This window comes from Cyprinodon tularosa, unplaced genomic scaffold (assembly GCF_016077235.1).
Source record: "Cyprinodon tularosa strain WSP-4 unplaced genomic scaffold, ASM1607723v1 ctg512, whole genome shotgun sequence".
Lineage (NCBI taxonomy): Eukaryota > Metazoa > Chordata > Actinopteri > Cyprinodontiformes > Cyprinodontidae > Cyprinodon > Cyprinodon tularosa.
In genome coordinates, this window is record NW_024039244.1 from 308,855 (window position 1) to 330,430 (window position 21,576).

The 21,576-nt window shown below is 37.5% G+C and overlaps 1 protein-coding gene across 2 annotated transcripts; it reads left to right on the forward strand.

Moving 5' to 3' along the window:
- Positions 1–958: 958 nt before the first annotated feature.
- On the forward strand, positions 959–18,917 carry timeless (timeless circadian clock). 2 transcript variants are annotated; one of them, XM_038303537.1, is made up of 28 exons: positions 959–1,109; positions 2,081–2,232; positions 2,357–2,510; positions 2,653–2,767; positions 2,887–2,949; positions 3,603–3,704; positions 3,790–3,945; positions 4,030–4,163; positions 6,149–6,236; positions 6,635–6,811; positions 8,390–8,607; positions 8,704–8,807; positions 9,483–9,652; positions 10,563–10,688; positions 11,383–11,534; positions 11,701–11,798; positions 11,885–12,005; positions 12,751–12,952; positions 13,452–13,591; positions 13,718–13,797; positions 13,882–14,005; positions 14,108–14,190; positions 14,307–14,464; positions 15,297–15,510; positions 15,637–15,705; positions 15,821–15,939; positions 17,463–17,709; positions 18,521–18,912. In XM_038303537.1, exons 2-28 carry the CDS (start codon positions 2,151–2,153, stop codon positions 18,574–18,576), a joined length of 3,552 nt encoding a protein of 1,183 aa, XP_038159465.1. In that variant the 5' UTR covers positions 959–1,109; positions 2,081–2,150; the 3' UTR covers positions 18,577–18,912. The 2 variants fall into 2 exon arrangements, with proteins under 2 accessions (XP_038159465.1, XP_038159466.1); XM_038303538.1 differs by lacking the exon at positions 959–1,109 and having other exon boundaries at positions 2,142–2,232; positions 18,521–18,917.
- Positions 18,918–21,576: the final 2,659 nt, after the last annotated feature.

Here is a 21,576-nt window from a genome sequence, read left to right on the forward strand (position 1 = left end):
CTCAAAAAATAACTAGTTAATTGTTGATTTTTTTTTCTTGCTTAATAACAAACCGACAATAGTTTCATGTAACAATTAAATTACTCTAGTCAAATTTTCAAAGTGTAAAAGTGATCTGTAAGTCACCAAAGACATTAACATAACATAAAACCATCCCACAGATTTGTCTGGTTAAAAAAAGAACAAAGAACAGATGAAGCATACAAGGTTTTCATGTTTTCTGAGTCTAGATTTTTATGGGTGTGTTGTCCAGTAATAGCCTAGTTTAATAGCCTAAACAGGAACTCCCAAATCTAGCTTTCAATAAAAGTCGCAAGGTGTTTTTGGTATTAAAAAAAGTTTTTTTTTTTTTTTTTTTTTTTATGGTTTAATGCTGGGGTTTTTTTATGTTCAATCAGTAAAAATGACACTGACTCCAGATGCCTTTCAAGTTATGTTGTTCTTGTCTTACCCATTATATGAAATGAAAAAAACAATGTTACTTTAATAAAAAAAAAAAAAAGCCTTTAACAAGAAAAACTTGACTTCTGTTAAAGAAAACATTTTCAATTAAAAAAAAAGCAATGTTAATATGTATATATATATTTTTTTGTCTCAGCTATATTTTGGCAATCAGATACTTTTTTCTTTGATTGAAAAGTGTATTTTTATTTTTCATTGAAGGTAAGTTGTTTTTAATTGGAAATATATTTTTTGATTGAAGCAACCTTTTTTTAATTTAATAATAAACAAACCTGTTAGGACACAGTCTATGGCAAAGGTTCGATGTGGCTAGATTATGAGAAAAAAATATAAGGTTGCCAGACATAAAATATAGTTTACCAAATTTTCTATATAAACAAATAGCTTTAAATAGAGTCGTAACAGTTGTAACATTATCTAAGTAATCGCGCATTTTCGCACTGCCTGAAATTAAGGCCACAGGAAATCACCGGAAATGATGACATTCCACTTCCGCTTCCGGGTTTTCCGCTCTTGGCGCGTAACTTGTGTTCGGGCTGTGCGGTGGCGGGTAGAAAATAACTTTACAGGTGAGATTTTTGGCTTCAGTTTCTGGATGGGATCAAATCCAAGAACCGGAGCTCAGTAACAACCAAACCAGAGAACTGGTAAGTTATTCTCACAGTTATGTTTCATAAACTAATTTGTTTTGCCGTAGGCTAACTGCTCCAACTTTACATCACACTGGCTAAATGTCGCTCAAATATTGTTTTTATTATCCCCAACCAGCAGCCTTATTTGTGTTGAGTTTTTGTCTCGATTGTTGTTTTTATTTTATTAGGTTAGTGTTTTATAATTAGGTTGAAGATTTGTTTTCCTAGCACATTTATAACGACACTAAAGACCCAAACCCTGATATAACATCCCTATTTAAGATTGATTTTAGATTGACATTTTTGAAGGTATTATGTTTTTGTTTCTTTGCTTGTTTTTACCATTTGATTAACAACAAAAATCTGGTTCACTAGTTGCCATTGAGGATTCCCATTGTGTAGTTAAATAAGGATCCACCTATCAGGCTGTTATTGGCTGACACCAATGTTTTTTTTTTCATATATAACCTGTTAGGTACCTGTCTTTTCTAAGGACTTAAAGAAGAACAGCTTTGAGAAGGTAGAATTTATTAGTCCATCAGAAAATGAACAAAAAAGAAAACACATTTGTGTCCCATATTTGATTTCACTTAAACTCTGGAATCCGATTGCATGTTGATGACTGATGCATTTGTAGATCAGAAACCAATTGTCATAACCAGTTGAGGAAAAAGTAGGCGATTAGTCCCAATTAGGGCTGCAACTAACAACTATTTTGCAAAGCGATTAATCTGTTGATTATTTTTTCTACTAGCCAATCAATAATCAGATAGTAAAAGGCTTCTAAAAGAAGAGTTTTTACAAAATTAAACCAGGTGAAACTAAAACTTTCCCAATTGAGTTCTGGATGGATTATATTGATAGATGAAATTCCTTTTTTTTTATGATTAATTGTTCCAGCCCTAGTCCCAATTGCAGGTTACCTAATGTGCTGACCTGATTCCTTTTAATAAAACAAACTACCTAATGCCCCCATTTTTCAATAGGTATCTAAAAATAATCAAAGTTGAGGCCCTGATCCTGGACGCTGGTGGATAGTGACTGAATGCACTCAGAATGAACTGTGAGCTTTTGGCAACATGCAGTGCTCTGGGTTTTCTAGAGGGAGACAGTTATCACAAGGAGCCGGACTGTTTGGGTGAGCTTTTTTTTTTTTTTTTTTTTTAAGCTACTGTATTAAGATTTAGGTATTTTCATAAAGTGCTTATTTAATGACTTATATCGGTTTCCCTAAACTTTCTTTTTTTCTCCCTGTGGCCCAGAGGGCGTTAAAGACCTGATCCGGTATTTACGTCATGAAGATGACACCCGTGATGTTCGACAACAGCTTGGCGAAAGCCAGATCGTTCAAAATGACCTCCTGCCAATTATTGTTCAATACAGACAAGAAAAAGCCTTGTTTGATGCCTGCATCAGGTACGACCCTCCGCAATATGACATTGTGCTTCTCGTGTTTACAATCTACTTATTTCTCTTAAAATGGGGTAGTAAAAAGGATGTCCATGCTTTTTTTTCATTTTTTTTTTTTGTGTTTTTTTGTGTTTTTTTCTGCTTTTAGGCTCATGGTTAACCTCACCCAGCCTGCCATGCTGTGTTTTGGTAAAGTTCCAGATGACCCGGTGTTTAGGCATCACTTCATGCAAGTGACATCCTATTTACAGGCTTATAAAGAGGTACCGTATTTTATTGCAGATTTGCGGTTTTAACCCTTTAAGCATACTATTCTAAAACCTCAATAATTGTAATACTTAGATTTCAGGCTTATCTTCTTTTCTTTTTTGTTTTTTTTCAGGCTTTTGCCAGTGAGAGGGTATTTGGGATTTTAAGTGAGACTTTGTACAACCTTCTTCAACTTGTAAGTAACACTTTTGCATAAGTATTCATACAAAATGAACCATTTAATTTTTGTAAAATTACATCGGAAATATTTTTTTAAGGGGTTTTTATATGAAAAACCACTAAAGTGTTTCTTAGCCAAGCAATCGAAGGAAAACCAAAAAAATATATATATTTGTTTTTTGAATAAAAATCTTTCCAAAAACCATTTAGAATGAAAGGCTAAATATAAATGAATAAAATAGAAACTTTGCTATGAATCCAGCTGTTCTCTGAAGGCATCAGAAGTTAATTGAAGCGCATTAAAGACCAAGGAACACAGCAGGCAGGTTCTAAGCAGCATCCTTAGCTTCAAACATCTCTAGAGATCTCTCCAGTATAAAGAGCAGCGCACCTTAATGCTACTGAGATATGGCGGCCCCAATGGAAGTTCAGTCTGTTAGAGGTAGCTGGGAAAATAATAAATAAGACTTTTATCAGCAAAGGAAATCATGTATTACATGTTCTTCATTTTACAGTTGTGCACAGCTGTGTCTTTCACAATAGAATACACTAACTCTGACAAAACTCTTAAGTTTAAGGAACATAAAAACTAGCAAGTACTAAATTTTAGAACCTGCTCATTTTATGACCTACTTCCCTTCTCTTCCTGCTGTGGCTTCCTTCCTTCAGGACTGGGAGCAGAGACAGGAAGAGGATAACCTGCTGATCGAGAGGATTTTACTGCTGGTCAGAAACGTGCTTCATGTACCTGCAGATCCCTGTGAAGAGAAGGTTTGACTTTTACGCCAAGTAAAGGATCGTTTTCCCTTCTATCTGAGCTTTCCCTTGTAAGCCGGGGTCCTCTCTCTGGTAACAGAAGGTGGATGATGATGCCAGCATACACGATAGGGTGCTGTGGGCCATTCACATGAGCGGGTTTGATGACCTGGTCAAGTTTCTGGCGTCTGCTCAGAGCGAGCAGCAGTGGAGTATGCACGTGTTGGAAATCATTTCCCTCATGTTCAGAGACCAGGTTAGAGGATGAACGCGCTTTGCCACACATTCATAGATCATCCTGTGATCTCTGCTAAATGTGATCTGATTTTCGATTCTGCAGACACCTGAAACGTTGGTGAGTGCCGGCCACGCTCGCTCGGCCGAAGAGAAACAGAGGGACTCCCAGGAGCTGGAGGCGCTGAGGCAGAGGGAACATGCAGAGAAACGCTCTCGCACGTTACAGAGAGGAATGAGGTAAACAGAAGCAGATGATCTGATCTGTATTTAAAGTCTGAGGAGCTAGAAGGGAGCTGCCTTTTCTTTTTTTTTTTTAAGTCTTCTTTAAATCCAGTGAAAACTGAAAATTCTTACCTTTTTCTGAGCCTGTACAGGATTAATCAAACTGTTTGTTCTTAGTGCGATGAAAACATCACATAATTGTAAAAATGCTTTGATGCCTAAAGGGGATAATCTTGTAATCCCTTCATTTTAAAGCGGATTAAAAACTTCCACCTCACCAATTTTAATTACATGACTTTTAATGACAGAAATAGAACAGTTTGCAATAATCAATGTTTCTGTTTTATAGTCAGAATAAGATCAGACACAAAAGAAACCTGGAGGTGTAAAGATTAGTAGTAAACTGACTACCAATAGCTGCCCTTCTGTTCGCCATCTAATTGCACACATTCTAATTATGAAAATAAATCTGCTTGGACACAAAGCAATGTTAGAAAACACATGTTTTTATATGAAAACGTTTTTTTGTGCTTAGATAAAGTTGTTATTTCGGCCATATTGATGGTTTATTTAGCAAAACTCCAATGGAAACACTCTATCATTCATCACAGAAGTCACATGATCAACAACCAGACTTTAGCAAAGACCCAAGAGGACACCAGGAAGTGGTAGTAGGATGTTAGCTCGGATATTTGATGAGTTACTGCAATAAGAAACTTATTTATGTGTGATTTTAATCCCATTTCTTATTTAATAGAAGCGCCTCAATTACAAAACAGTTTTTCTTTACATTGGCCGAATATAGACAAAGTAATGCACATAATATGCACCCCCTAAGCAACTCCACTACTAAACATCTTAATTAATATTTACATAAAATCTTCAATTAAATCACAACTTAATTTGCTCTAAGCCATAATTATTAACAATAAAAATGACCTTCCATTGCATAATGCTCACTTAATCTAATATGATTTTGTTTTTTTAGCTATCTAATAAAATAATTTTAATTCATTGAGATACACATGCAGTAAACTCCTTGGTTTATCCTCATGCTTTTAGAAATGATTCTCCTCTGACTTTAGCGTTAAAAGTCATATAACAGAATATTTTACTTGCTGCATGTAAACATTAAAAAAGTATCATCAAATCTTCTTTTATTCATTTTTAAACCATCGGGAAGTTTTTGGCAAAGCTGCGGAACAACAGCAAAATATTTAGTCGAGATAAAGTTGTTGATATTAATGTTCCTAATCTAATGTCCTGCTCTCTAGTGAGACGATTAAGATTTGATAAAACAATATTTTTATGACGATTAACTTTCATATTTTTTAATCATAAGATAACGCCTCTATTAAAAATATCTGTGTTTAAACTTCACCCATTGGTTCCTCTTCTCATGTAGAGGAGAAAACTGTTAGAAATGGCTAAGGTGAGGGAAATGATATGTTGGCATCATTGAATGAACTCCAAAAAATGAAACATTCAAAGCTGTTTTTATCTCTTATATGCTATTGGATCTTAAAGATGATCTCCTGGGTGGGAATGCCCTTAATGTGAAAAATGTGGATTTTCTTATGTTTACTTCTGTTTTCATCGGACTCTGAAAGAGATCAAGGCGTCTAGATCTATTTATTGAAAGTAGAATGAAGAGTTTAAAAGCTTTGCTCTAGTGTTTTTAAAGCTTTCTCCTCTTTTAACACTTTGGGGAGCTCTAAAGGTTGAAGGTGGATTTTCACAAATTTTTTAAAAGACCCACTCTCTCCTCTTGAAAAAACAAAACAAAAAAAAACTCTTCTTTTGGAAGAGTTGCAATTTTTCCCCTATGTCAGACATATTCTCTCTGGACTTCTTAATATACTACTTCTTATCATCATTCTTGACAGTTAGGAGGAGCACTTATTTAGATGATCCACTTGGTAAAAGAACATCCTCCGCTATACCTTTAAGTACAATATATTTTCCACAAGTTGTGAGTTTTGTGTTGCTGTTTCTTTCAGACACTCTCGCTTTGGGGGATCTTTTGTGGTTCAAGGCCTGAAAGCGATCGGTGAGAAGGATGTGATCTATCACAGAACCCTTAACAACGTGAGTCGTCCACATTACTTTCTCCCCTCTTCTAAAAACGGAAATCCAGCAGCTGTCCTGACCTGTTCATCTTTATTCTGTATGAATGCTTTATTTCTGTCTGCTTCTGTCTCCTTGAACCCCAGTCGGCCTCAGCAGTTAGCCGCTCACACTGAGCCTGGTTCTAATGAAGGTTTCTTAAAGGGAGTTTTTCCTCTCCACTGTCACTATATACATTTTTGGTGTGAGGGATTGCCTTCGAGTCAATTGCTTGATGCAATCAACTGGTTTTCCTTAGATAGAAAACTTTAAATCAATCTGACTGTATTATCTGGTTGAATTGTAAAGTGCCTTGAGATGACATGTGTTGTGAATTGGCGCTATATAAATAAACTGAATTAAATTTAATTATTCTGCAGTTTAAGAATTACACCCATGATCTGGGAAAAGCAGTGAGACGTGTTCCTAAGAGGAACCGTCAGGCCCAGGACTGTAAGGAGAAACGACGCTCGGCCTTAAATGTTCGGCTGTTCCTGCGAGAGTTCTGCGTTGACTTCCTGGAGAACTGCTACAACCGACTGATGTACCTCGTTAAGGTCAGTGGGGGGACACTTTTAATTGGACCCTTTTATAGTAACATGCAGATAGACTGAGGACCACCGCTGTATGAATATCCTGTTAATTATCCAAATTAAGCAGAAGGTAGTTTGCAATTTAAATCAAGTATTGTCCTAGGACATATTAATAATAGAAAGGGAATCAACGTGAAGGGATGTGTGTATGATTTTTTTTTTTTTTTTATGTTACTTGCTTTTTTTTTCTTATGTTGTGTGTAAAGTATTTTTTGCTGATATAGTTTTGTAAAGTTCTTTTGTTTTTTTAAACACTTAATAAAGTCACTTTTAATTCTATTGTTCATGTGACAATCCCATTAAATATCTAATCTAAAATGTAGAAAAAGTCTGGAGTAAAAAATTTGTTGTTTTTTTTATTTTAAGACTCCTAATTTGTCCAGGTTGATAAGAACATGTCTCCTACAGAGCTCCGAGTTTCTCTTAATGTTTAGGACATTAAACTACAAACATTGTTGTTACATTGTTCACTACCAACCATTTCATGGAAAAGTTCAGGTTAACCAGGTTTGTCAAAAAAAAGAAAACTTCCAGCTAAAACTTCAGTAGAAAATGTTGGCTTTGAGTATAAAAAGTCTAGATTTAAATTGTCTCATCAGGTTCAAGAGCTAGAAAATTAAAATGTTTTAAATCATTTATTTCTTGCTTAAAGGTATAGTGGAGGATTTTTGGAAATGCTTTAAAACACCCCCCCTCTCCACTTTAAAAAAAATAAAAAATGCACATGCACAACCCTGTATTTCTTGAAACTCTTTTTTTCTTTTAGGATGAAATACATGAACTACTCCCTTAAACTATTGATCCAACCCTCTAGTTTGCTTAGAAGTTTACCTCCACTAAAACATTTTACTATTACATCCGCTGCTATAACAACATGCAGCGTTTTGGTTATTTATGTCCACAGATGATGGTAAAGTTGATAAGATTGACATAGAACATGACAATTTCATTCTCTGACCTTTTTAGGAAAAAGTCAGAGTTATTTTTCTTTTCTCTCATTCATTTACTTGCAGTCTCTTTCTTTCTTTTTTTTATGGTGTTTGTGTTTTACACCGTAAAAGCATTAGTAAATTGGTTTAATTGATTCATACATTTCAGGTTGCAGTTGTTTTTTTTACATTACAATATGAGTAAAACCAACTGTAAAAATAATCTGAAAATACAAACCTTTTAAATAATTGCACCATATATATTTAATGCTCTGAACTTCCATATCACCATGTTTTTTTCTCCCACACTGTTTACATTTGATAACTGCTGCTCTTTACCAAATGGAAATGTGAAAGGTACAAAACGAAATTTTGTTTTGTTTACAAAATGACAATAAATGTCTAACGCTAAGTCTAAATAATGGGAAGCCGATCATACAGCGGAGTGTTTGACTTAATGTTAACAATCTCTGCTTAGCTCAAGGTTTCGAATGTTTGAACTGGTTTATTTTGTTGCTATTAAATTACAAATTGAAACATTAATAGTCCTTATTTCCTGAATTTTTACTGATGTGTGACATTCGCTCTACTGTACATCTGATGACCTCTGCAGGAAGGTCTAATCCGGGAGCAGACCCAACAACACGATGAGACCTATTACCTCTGGGCGCTCAGCTTCTTCATGGCCTTCAACCGGGGCAACGGTTTCCGTGCTGACCTGGTCTCAGAGACCATGTCTATCCGAACGTTTCACTTCATCGAACGAAACGTTACCAATTACTATGAGATGTTGCTGACTGACCGCAAAGAGGCCACATCCTGGTCCCGCAGGTAAAGCCATTTGAAGGGAGTTAAAAGAAGACAAACATGATTTATGATTAGCTTTTTTTTTTCTCATCGGTTCTTCTTTTTTATGTTCATCTTTAGGATGCATTTAGCTCTAAAGGCTTATCAGGAATTGCTGTTAACTGTGAACGAGATGGACCGCTCACCTGATGAAAGCATCCGTCAGAGCTCCAATGTCATCAAAAGTAAGATGCCACTCATTTGGCTTAAAAAGCACACATTTCAAATCACAACAGATGGATCTAATTGGATACTGTAGATCATTTAAACTTAGTGCTTTACAAAAATTAGAGATAGATCAACCAACTTGGCATAAATAAGCATAAAACAGTTATTGAATAAGGCTAAATATTTATATGAAAAATGAGAAAAGAAAACATCAAAATAGTTTACTGAGAAGAAAAGTACTTGTTTACTAATTTAAAAGTTCAGCCTCTCTACCTAAATGTATTTATTGTAAATAAAAAAACTAATGTCGTTGCTGTTGGAAAAAATTATTAATAAAGTGAATATTAACCATTTTATAAGTTATGAGATATATATACCGGTATATATATGAAGTTCTGTACTTATTATGGAATATAGTAAAATTGGATATAATTGCGGTTAACTTTGACCATTAGATGGCAGTAAAGGCCTTTTGGTGGTTTGTGTGAAATCTGCATTTACCAGCATTAGTGAGATGTGTTGGACACCTTTGCTGCATTTAGACTTGAAACAGTAGCAGGAGAATTTGCAATAGAATTTTGAAAGTGGTTAAAAGCTCAGAAAAGGATAAACACTTTTAGTGCTAGCAAAATTCCCAGACAATGTGTTTGTTTCTGGTGTCTGAACTTTCATCTGTTTCCATCATCATAAAGGTAACATCTTCTACCTGATGGAGTACAGGGAGATTTTCCTGACCCTGCTGAGAAAATACGACGAAACCAAGCAGCCTCAGTCCTACCTGAAAGACCTGGTGGAGTCGACACATCTCTTCTTACGCATGCTAGAGCGCTTCTGCAAAGGTCGGAAAAACTTAATCGTACAGGTGAGTTTTACTGGTGGGTATCCGCACTGGGTTTTTAACAGCCCCGTTTACACTACCCTCTGAAAACCGATCCATGCCGAGTTCGATCAGTTAACCTTACGACAGTTTACACATCACGCTAGCATGGTTCCTCGCCTCCTAGTGACGATCTATGGTACTACTGCTCTCTAGTAGGAAAACTGTTCTGTCCAACATCACCTGCATAGCGTCCTTTCCCCAAATTGCAATAACAGCCTCAGTCTCTGAGTCACTCCAGGTCGCACCAAGCTCTTTTGAAGCTATTTTTAAAAATGTAGTGTTTAGAAGATGTGGAATGTTGTTTACAGTTCTTCTCTTTTTTGTGGCCCTTTTGTGACAGCTTACTGATGTACATTACGGCCAACTGCTGGAAGCTGACTGTAATTAGGAGATTATGCGATCTGCTAATGGGCTCTTTATTATGTGAGAACCGAGCCTGAACTGAACCGCGCCGAGCCCTACTGATAAACTAGTACCATGTTAGCGCGGTTGAGTTGTGTCTGGCACGGTCTGGTTCAGTTTTGCGTGTCATTTACACTCAACAGTTATCTCGGTTACTGTGCTCAGGCCGATCTCGGCAAGGTTTAAAAAGGGTACTGTAAATGGGGTTAGGAAAGTAGCCTCGGCCTCACCCTGTAGAGCAGGCATGCCCAAAGTCGGTCCTCTGGGGCCGCTGTCCTGCAGGTTTTAGAGGTTTCCCTGCTTCAGCACAGCTGATTTACATTGATAGCTGATTAACAGGCTTTTGCTCAACTGCAATCATCAGAATCAGCTGTGCTAAAGCAGAGAAACCTCTAAAACCTGCAGGACGGCGACCCTCGAGGACCCACTTTGGGCATGCCTGCTGTAGAGCATCTTTAAGGTATTGATGTTTTCCTATTTATGTCTTCAGAAGAAAAGAGTGAGGCGGAAGAAGTCCAGAGGTAAAAAGAAGAACTCGATTCAAGAATCGAATCCAGAGGTGCTGGAGGAAACCTGGAAGACTGTTGAGGAAGAGCTCGGGGCAACTGGGTTTCAGGTTGGTGTCAGAACTGGCCTCCAGGGGGCACAGTTGGGCAGGATTGATTATGGGCCATTGGTAGTACAGGGTGCTGTGAAGTCCCAGCTCCCATATTGGTACTCCCTAGTTAGACCGACTGATTAAACAGTACAGCATCAAACAAATTTGATGTTCTGATTTTAAGTATTATAAATACTTAAATATTTTAAAATAACGATAAATTTATCACTTTGACACACACTTGCTGTTTCAAAGCATCTTAAGATTACCGTGATTTATGGTCAAAAATTGGCATCAGTGTGTGATTGTTTGTGTGAATGGGTGAATGAATGTAGTGTAAAGCGCTTTGGTCAAGTCTCCTGACTTGAAAAAAGGCGCTATATAAGTAAATGCCATTTACCATATAAAGTTGCATTGTCAGTTTGAAGTCTATAAATCATGTAATACCACTTATTATACAAATCCACTGCAACAAAATTAGTGTTAATGGAGCAATAATACTGTATTCAGATATTAAGAATATTACACATGCACACACATAGGATTTCCGTAAAAGTTTAAAAAACAATCCACTGGACTTGGTTTCCAAGATTTGAAGACGTTTTGCTGCCTCTCCAGGAAGCTTTCTCAATTCAAATGTCTGGATCCACAGTGGGTTTCAGTCTTTCTATAGACAAGGCCTTCTTCTTCTAATCCTATGTCCTGTTTGCAGCTTTCAGCATCATTGACTGAAAGCATCGTGCCCTTTGACGCCGCATCAGAAACGCCTCTGGAGGAACAGCGAACCGAGGCCATGATCCGAGTGCAGGACGCTCTGCTGGCTCGATTGGGACCTGAAGCGCTGGCATTGCTGCGGGCTGCAAGGTCAGGACAACATGGTCTCCTTTGTTGAAATAAACTGATCCAGTTTATTACTTGAAGTAGAAACTTCCTTTTTTTTCTAATTTTTCAATGATATAACGTCAAACATTATTTAAAGTTTTGGATTACATTCGGTTATGTAATTGTAGGTATTTTCTGTCCCGTTCAGGGAGGTATGGCCCGATGGAGATGTGTTTGGTTCCTCTGATGTAGAACCTGAAGAAGAGCTGGAGCTTCTCAAGCAGATCTTCCACGCCAACCTGCCGAGTAAGCTTTTCAAAGTATCTTTTAACGCCTTATTTCACAGCTTTACTTTAACTTCACAATTTGTCTTCTTTTTTGTTTCAAATTAGGGCCATCTGTTGAGACTGTGGCTGAGGATGATTATGATGAGGGAGCAGAGGTAGAAGAGGAGGAGGTTGAATCTGTCCAGCTTTCTGAGAAAGAGTTCAACTTTCTAGACTTTATTAAAAGGTGAGAAAATGTTCTTTTCTCCTTTTTAAGCCCCCCTGACTTCTTGAGCGGACTGTGTGCGTTTCTCCTGATAATGCTTTTTCCACACTGCCATGGTGCCTTTAGACAACAGCTAAAGAAACTAAATCTAAGTGTTCGTCCTCCGTTTCTTCTCCCTTTAAAGAGAATGTGTACTTAACTTACACCGCTCCCCAGGTGCTGCACTATGGCTGCCCACTGCATTCCCAAGGGAATGCGTTAAATGCAGAGTTAATTTCGTTGCTTTGTACTTGTGACAATGGACTGACAATAAAAGCTGGGGCAAAAAAAAATAATTTAGGGAAATCTGTTTTTTTTTCCAACAATGCACCCCTTGGTTTTCCACCACTCCTTGTGACTTCATGTTATGGCCTTTTTTTCATTTGTCTTCTTGTATTTTATAAACAGAATAACCTGTTTGATGCCACTAGATGTAAGGATTTAGTTTGATGCATTTTCATTATTTGTTCTGAAACAGGATTTTTTTTTTACTGCCTGAATTTTGTTGCCATAAAATAAAGTTCGCTCCTTGAGGTGTTGATTTAAAGAAAAAGCTTGTTTTTAAAATGTATGCATGTTATTTTTTTTTCATAAAGCTTGAAGGAGAAAAAAAAGGATTAATAGATTTTGGTACAAAAAGATCCAACATTATAATTTGAATCAAAGTCAGCAGGTATTCTGGCTGCAGTGATCATGTCTGGCTTTCCTTTTCTGTTGGCTGTTACAGGTTTGCCAACCCCAGCATTGTGCGTCCGTATCTTCTCCTTTTGAAAACATACTCCAAAAACACGCCGCACACAAACCACTGCATAGCTCGGATGCTGCACCGCCTGGCTGTCGACCTCAAGATGGATGCTCTGCTTTTCCAGCTGTCAGTCTTCCACCTTTTCAACAAAATCCTCAGTGATCCCGCTGCAGCTGCTTACAAGGTGGGATCAGCGATAAAACAGGAAGACCATTTCCTGTCCCCTTCCTTCCTTCCTTCCTTCCTTCCTTCCTTCCTTCCTTCCTTCCTTCCTTCCTTCCTTCCTTCCTTCCTTCCTTCCTTCCTTCCTTCCTTCCTTCCTTCCTTCCTTCCTTCCTTCCTTCCTTCCTTCCTTCCTTCCTTCCTTCCTTCCTTCCTTCCTGTTCTCTGGATGTTTCCTTTATTTTGCCCTTCCTTCCATTTTTGTGTTCTTCCTTCCTTTACTTATCTGTCTTCACTCCTTTGTTTCTTTTCATTTTCTCCTTTCCTTTCTCTCCTTGTTTCTTTTTTCCATCCATCCACCCAGGTTCCATATAATAAAACTTCTTTATTTCTCCATAAAACTGCCATGAAGGTCTGAGAACTCTAGACATAACAGTCTTGAAACAGTATCTAGAATTCCTGGATGTGAATCCAACTGGATCGCATGCAGTTGCTCAGTGTTGTTGTCCTTCCCTTCTCAGGAACTAGTCACCTTTGCCAAGTACGTGCTGTACCGCTTCTTTGCAGTGGCAGCTCAGAACAACAAAGCATACGTTGAACTGCTCTTCTGGAAAAACGTGGGAGCTGTTCGCGAGATGACTGAAGGCTACACCAAAGATGGGTTTGTGCTGTGATTATTTTGCCTTTTGCACCTTTTTGCTATAACTGATGCAGGTAACAAAGGAAAGCAGCAAAGATAGATCTCTAATCTAAAGTGACATATGTGACTGTAATTAAATATATTCAGAGAGGGAAAGAAGCCATCATGGACTGAAGAAGAGGAAGAGGAGCTGCGAAGTCTCTACATGAAGCACATGGACTCTGAAGGTTTACTTTCTACACGTCTGTCGTTTCCTACAAGTATTTAGACCAATCAGAACTCTGACCGCTCTGTGGTATTTCTGTGTGTAGAACCAGACATAGTGGAGACCATCATTCAGTCACTAAGCAACAGCAGCCGCACCCGCCGGCAGGTCGTGACTCAGCTGGTGCATATGGGACTCGTGGACAACGCTAAAGAACTGAAAAAACCCAAGTATGCTATTTGCTTGGTGTCTTCAAAAATTACAAGCATAACGTGTAAATATATATATAAAAAAAAAATTCTAAAGGCTTCTTTCCATTGTTTGGTTCTAAGGAAGGGTACTCAGATCGTTTTATGGACTCAGGAGCAGGAGCTAGAGCTGGAGATGCTCTTTGAGGAGTACAAAGATTCTGATGGTATTTGGAACCTTTTTCTTCCTCATCGCCTAAATAATTTGATCAAACACTTCCTTCGCTTTCAGTAGCAGCTCCTGTCAGAGATTCTGCTTTTAAAGAGGCTTTTATTGACACAGATGTGCTGGGTAACATCATGAAGAAGCTCACAGCGAAGCGGTCCCGAGCACGCGTTGTGGACAAGCTGCTGAGTATGGGCTTGGTGTCTGAGAGGCGCGAACTGTACAAGAAAAGAAGCCGCGGCGGCGGCCAACGAAAGAGCTCCGGAAAGGTCATGGTAAGTTTCATTATGCAACAGAAGAATTATCCGGCCAGAAACAAGCATATCATTTTAACAGCCTGAGAATTCACCTTTTTATAAATTGTTAAATTTTTTCAAGATCAGTGTTTGTGATTATTGTGGGGCAATGATTGTTGTGGCATGCAGTCACAGCTAGTGTTGAGAGACTCTTTAATGACCACAATAGTACCACAAAATACCCTGGGCCTTATCACTCAGCCCTAATCCACAGCTGTTTTCTGATCAGTCCAGAGATGATCTGGCTTTAATATCTTAGATGTCACACTGGGGGTTGATGTCCTGCTGAGGGATGAACCTGAGTTGAGAACTGAAGCAGGTTTTCATCCAGGGTCTTTCTGTATGTTGCTGTTTATGTTTACCTGATTATTGAATTTGCTGATTTTTTTGTTTTTTTTTGTTAAAGGTTCCTGCTGCTTAAAAAAAGTGTATAGCACAAATGCTTTATTGTGTTAATAGTATTAGTCATGGTGAGTGATACCTGGTTTCCACTGAACATGATGCTCTGCATCCATGCCAAATAGTTCAGTATTGGACCAAATAGGTTTAGTCTGGTTGTTCAGGAGTCCTTTAGGTGCCATTCAGTGAACTCCAGGTAAACTGTCATGACCTCCTTCTAGCCTCTCTGCCTTACAGGTCTTATTCAGGGATTTTTGCCCTTTTGGAACAAAATTTGCTGTAGTATGTGGAATAACATTCTCTGCTCCCTACTTTTGGAGATAAAAAAGAAATAAAAAAACATGATGACAAAATGCAAGACGTTCCCATTTATGTAACCTCTAAGTATGATAATGTGTGTTTTTTCTAACAGACTGAGGAAGAGTTCTTGGCTGAACTAACACAAGACTTTCCAGATGATCCTCTGGATCGAGATGATGAAGAGGACGATGAGTCTGAGGATAGTGAGGAAGATGTAAATGAGAGAGAAATGCCAAAACCTGTTAAGAAAAGAATTCAAAACTTTAACCTGACCACAGAGCTCAGAGCAGACATCAGCACCATGGTCAGAGCTCTGCAACAGGAAGGTAAGGTTAAAGCCCAGAGAAAACCAATATGTTAATGATAGAAAGTAGATCAATGAAATGTTATTTTCTTTTTAAGTTTGTTACCTATCATGTTTAACTTTAATTGTTTGTTTTTTCTGATATTAGGTTTGTCTGGGCCGTTGTTGTGGCTGCAGAACTCTTTAACCAAAACAGCAAATGACCGGGATGAAGACAGTAAGTCTGACTGCTTATTCTGGGGGATTGTTCTCAATAATAATTGAATTATTTAAAAACCAATAAAAACGTAATTCAATGAACGCATCTGAGAGTATTTTCCTCATCCTTCCAGAGGTGTCCCAGCCTGTCCCACTCGCCCCGTTTTCTGAGGAGAATGAAGACGCGATGGAGAACAGGAACTTCCAGAAGCTGCTGCGCAAACTGGGAATCAGACCACCTGAAAATGAACAAGTATGTCTCTGTTTCTATATAAACAATAATATTGTGTTAGAAATAGGGCTGGGCGATATAGAAAAAAAGCTTATCGATTTAAAAAAAAAATGCATATTGATCGATATCGATAATTATTGAAAAGATTTGAAACCATATTTTATGTGCAGCTCTGCCTGGACTTTTTATAATATTGCTAAATGATTTAATTTTAATAAAGAACACAAACACAGACTTCCAATTAAATCTTTATTTAACCAACTTTTTTAACCATAACAGAATTGTTTTAAAGAAAAATTACTTAAGAGACCTGAGTTATGTTATTAAATACTGACAAAGAATAAACTAAAGTCACCAGAAAAGTGACCCCCGCCGCCCCCATTCTTCTAAGCTGAACCTGGTTCAGCTTAGTTTCCTGCTTTAACCTGAGTTATTACTTTGGCCCCTCAGCATTTTTCTCTCAATTGTTAGAACTACGTGGGAAACTGCCCAGAACTGAAAATATATATATATATATATATATATTTTCCCGAAATTGCCGAAGATTCCTCGGAGGAGAGCCGCGCCGGAGCCTACACAGCTCGTACTCCTGCGGGTGTGAGCGGCTGAGATGATGAAAAAAAAAAAAAAAGTTGGTTGTGTTATCAGACTTGGTTTTCACTGGTTCCCTACACATTTTACAGATGACTGTGGTTTGTTTTTGGTCCGACTGGCCATAACCAAAATACTGCCAAACTGGCGAACTACAAAAACCCTTCTTTGGAACAATTTCCTCCGACTCTCCTTGCTGCGACATCTTCATGTGCTCTGTGTTGTGGTTTGAGAGGGCGGCGCTTTGTGACGGCATGCCTGGGTCCGCGATTGCGATTGGTTAGGAAGAAGTAGTGACTAGCATAAACCTACATGATAGGCTACAATGAGAAGGAAGGAAAACTGCGTTTCTTTATCGAACTTTTATCAACACTCTTTTTTTCTATTGCGCCACACGTCTATCGATCGATATATATCGTTATTGAATTATCGCCCAGCCCTAGTTAGAAAGTAGCTGCTTTTGCCAGTAAAGGAGATGATTGTTTTTCTAAAATGATTGAAAAAAACGTTATTATTCCATTTATATTGATCTTTATATTAAAGCAGTAAATTTACTCTGCCATAAAGTAAAGTTGTAATGATTTATTCGCCTTTTATCCAAGAAGATGGAGAGTTACTTTATTTCACTTTTTTTGATAAATGAGAATAAATTCTATATTGCAATCACTAAATAAATTATCTATGTAGTATTTTAATAATTGTATTAGTTTATTCTGTCTTTATATGTTTTGTTTGTTTAAAATACCCTGATAAATACTATTACATAGTTAAATTGTGTATATTTTGAAGTGATTGTAAAATAAGGTATTCATTTTATGAACATAATTTTATTCAATATTCACATCAATTAAAAAGAGATATTTTTAAACATTGTGTTCAATTATTAGATAAAATAATAATTGTATACATGTTTGTTTGTTTTTTTTCTTTATTTTAAATTTGCTTGTAATCAGGAAACTTTCTGGAGAATCCCAGAAAACATGAGTCCAGCTCAGCTTCACGGTGCAGCTGCAGCATTAACTCCTGGAAATGATGAACCTGAAAACCCTACGGAGCAACAAGAGCCCAGAGATTCAGCAGGAGATCCCCAGGAGCAGGAAGAGGAGGACGACGAAGGGGTCTCCAGTGAACAGAGAGCTCAGGCTCTGAGAGCTCTGCTGCTGGCACGCAATAGGAAGAGCCACACTGCAGTGGATACAGGTAGGGATGGAAACAGAGCTTCATGACTTTGAAAACAAAAAGTTAAACATCATAACGCAACCTGGAGAGGTTGGAGATTAAACCATGGTAAATATAAGATCCTTAGAAACACTGACACTAATTAATAACCTTTAATAGATCTACAAAAGAGCTGCTGATACCCAGCCTCCCCTAATTGTCTCTGAAGTGAAAGCATCTCTTTGAAGTTATTTATTATAGAAATAAGACGAATTCTTATTTTTTTAATCACCAGAAGAAGCAGGGCCTTCCTATCCTTGTTTCATATACCAACTAAAGGTAGAGCAATAAATACATGGGCCGGATTATTCTGTGTGGATGATTTTTTTCTCCTTCTGTAGCAGTATCCATGGATACATGCAGTTCAATGATTAATTGGTGCATTCCATAGCCATGCTGTCAGATCAGTGCCTTATTGCCTCCCTCCATTTTTCTTTGGCTATTGTTTAAATTAAGACTTGTGCAAATTTTGCTCTAATTTTGTCTGATTGTTATTAGAGCCGTGCAATTAATTGAATTTTAAATGTAATCATTTTAATAAAACATAATTTTTTCACATTACAATTAACTAGAGTAAGACGCCCTTTAGCTGGCGGTAATACATTTATAGTGGGTTTGTTGCCACAGTTTTTTTTTTTTTTTTTTTTTAGACTGATGTTAATATAATTGTGTTGTCATTTGCCTTAAAAAAATGTTAAAATAAAATAAGCTTTTATTTAAACCTTTTACATCGTAGATGAATCGAATTTTTTTTTTTTTTATGATGTTGATTTGTCTTCGTTTTGTGTTTTAGATCCACTGTTAGATGTAACTCCTGGTGGTGACCCAAACAGTCTAACGGAGAGGTAGGTTACCATGCCCTGTTGGGTATTTTTCAAGCCTGACATACAAAAAAAATTTTGGCAAAAATGCTTGCATACATTGGATAAGTTAAGGGTAGGTTTATGAGCACACTGAAGAGCGCTGGTAATCGTCAACATATGGCGAGTATGTCGGTATGTCATATGTGGGGCATAAGTTGCAGGTAAGTTATCTGATCGTTGACACACGTTAACAGCAGCTAGGTTTATACTGCAATCAAAGACATCTTTTTGTGCAGACGGGGTGCCTCTGGGCGCCTCGCAGATTGAACTGATGCTTCGTAATGCTCAAGAAATGACGCTTGTGCATCATTTCATGAGCATTAACTGCCGTGCGATATGCATAAATCAGGCTGTCGTTGGACATAAGTTCTTGACCCGTTATGAATACTCTATATATACTCCCAAAATTGAAAAAATACATAGAAAGTTCAATGTATGCCAGCGTTTTAGGAGATTCTGTGATGTGTGGCATACCCTGGCTAAATCGGCAAGGTGTGACAGGGGCCTCAATAAGTAGAAATAAAGCTGTGATTAAAAGTTCTTTATTTTTCACACATTTGTTCTGATCCAACAGGTCCCAGGAGAAGATGTCAACTAAAAGAAGCAGACCCAGGGTGTTGGATGATGAGGATGATGATGATGAGAAAGGTATGCTCATGTTAAGAATGTTAACAAATGCTGTGTGAAAAAAGACCTGATCGTGGATCATTTCAGAGATTTCAGAGTGAAGTGGAATATCAGCTGTGTTGATCAGACCTGTGGTTCTGTGATTTGATGTGAGCTGCAGAAGTTTAAGTAGACTTATATTCCACAGAAACGCGTTATTATCGAAAATATTCTGTGAATCAATTCAAGTTTGTCGAGGCATTTGGAAAGTTTTGTGTAATCTGCTATCTAAGCTGTTTTTAGTCCCACAGTCAGAACAATTAATAAATTCCTCATTATCGTTTTGATTTGTCAAAGCGACCATATTTGAGTAACTTTGACCTCATTTCAACAGAGAACGATTCAAGCACTGCCATGGATGTCGACACCATTAAGGATGCAGATTCCGACGGGGAGGATTTCTCTGCTCCCCTGAAGCGGAGGAGGAAAATGGTCCTAATTGATGATGAAGATGAAGATTAGTAAAAAGCTTTAATGGACTACAAACATGGGGGTCCCTTGAGTTACTTAAAAGGGGATTCAGTCCTCTGAAGGTCCTGAAAGCATACCAGATTATTCGAATAACAAACAACTTGTTTATAATGTAAAAATACATATATATAAATCACTAGACCATCTTCTCTGTTTAGCTTTTTAGTTTCCTATTTTCATGTTTTGTGATTTTGTAGAGTTAAGCTTTCTCTGCATGGTTGTAAAGAATATACTTCTCTGTAAGCTTTTTCACAGGTAGAAATGTTTGTTCTCATGTATATTTTTATGTATCAGACTTGAACTGTTAAATAAAACAACTTATCAAAAATAAAAATGCCCGATATTGTGCAGTATACAATTGCAACACTGGGGGGCAGATTTGAGTATACCCTCACTATACTGAATGAAAATAAAAGATAGCTTCTCTTGATTGGTTTATGGAAAAGAGCAAACTAACTTTAGAGTGACTTTTTTAAAATCTCTTGACTAATTGTCTTGTTTTTTCAGCTTTTATCACATGTCTGGAGTCACTGCTTATAGTGTTCATGTGTTGGAGGCGTTGTGTTGTCCTAACATCTGGACTGCATTAGTAGCTTCCTGTCAAAGCATCTGCTCTGCCTCCAACTCAGATTCAAAGGAGGCCTGGCAAATGCTGTCATTAAAAGAGCTAATTAATGGATCCAGATCATAAATCTACTCAATCGATGGTATATCGCTTTTTTTTTCCCTTTGAAGCGTTCATAGTTTATGCTAAAAGCCTATTCGATAAGCTGAATATGCAGCACGATAGCTCTCTGTGAATAAGAAGGCTGCAAACTGAATTGTCCACATGTGAGGACTAGCAATAGTCATGTGAAGCTTTAGGTGAATAGACTCAAAAACATGGAACAGCACTTTTATCTTTGGTTTAAGTTAACAGATTTTAGTTAAAATCACTGTTTAATTTAGATACCTACTAACATTCTCAAGAGAGAGAGATTATTCTGTACGGTCCATTGCCAGAAGTACATGTTCCAGAATTTTTTAATAATTTGTTACGTTGCAACTTATAATTGTTAGTATACTTTGTTGGAATCTGAGGATATAGAAAAATAAGATATTCTCAGTTTACATTTGGGATTAACTTCCTAGAGTCTATTCTTTTATACCCAGTCATGGGTTTGGGGTGTTTTTCTATTTGCAAATGAACTTGAGCTCACTAAGATTGGATGGAGAGCCTGGAACAGAATTTCATTTGGATATAGGTCTGGATTTTGACTGGGTCTACTCTGATTTTAACAATTCTATAGTAGCTCTTTTTGTATATATGGGGTCGCCCTGCGAGAAGATGGACCTCTATTCCAGGTTCAAGTGTTTTGTAGCCTCATATCTTTTTTTTTTTTGGTTTTTTATTTCCATGTATCATCTCAATCTGATCACATCCCCCTTTCCAGTGTCTGTTCTAGTGAGCCACCAAGCCAAGGTTGCAGACTTCTGATCTGACAGAACTGTAATCCCCTTAGTACAGCTGAAGCTTAAAGCTGACTCTCATTTCTAAATAATTAATATAGTAAATTGAAAAGTCAAACTATTAATATATTGGTCCACGGAAGGAATCAGTTATGGCCTATCCTGTCAGCACATCCCACCATTTTTTGATATCTCAAACTGAATGAAGGGTAATGTGTAAAATGTGCACCCCACCCTCTTCCCCAATGTGGCTCCTATCTTTCCACAGAGATAAAAGGCAGAACTATAGGTAACCGCCTGGGACCTGGGAAGCCATAAGAACGCGCCAAAGGCAGTGCATGGCTCAGTAAATCCGTTCCCCCTCTCTGCCCCCCCACCCCAATGTATGTGATGAACGGTT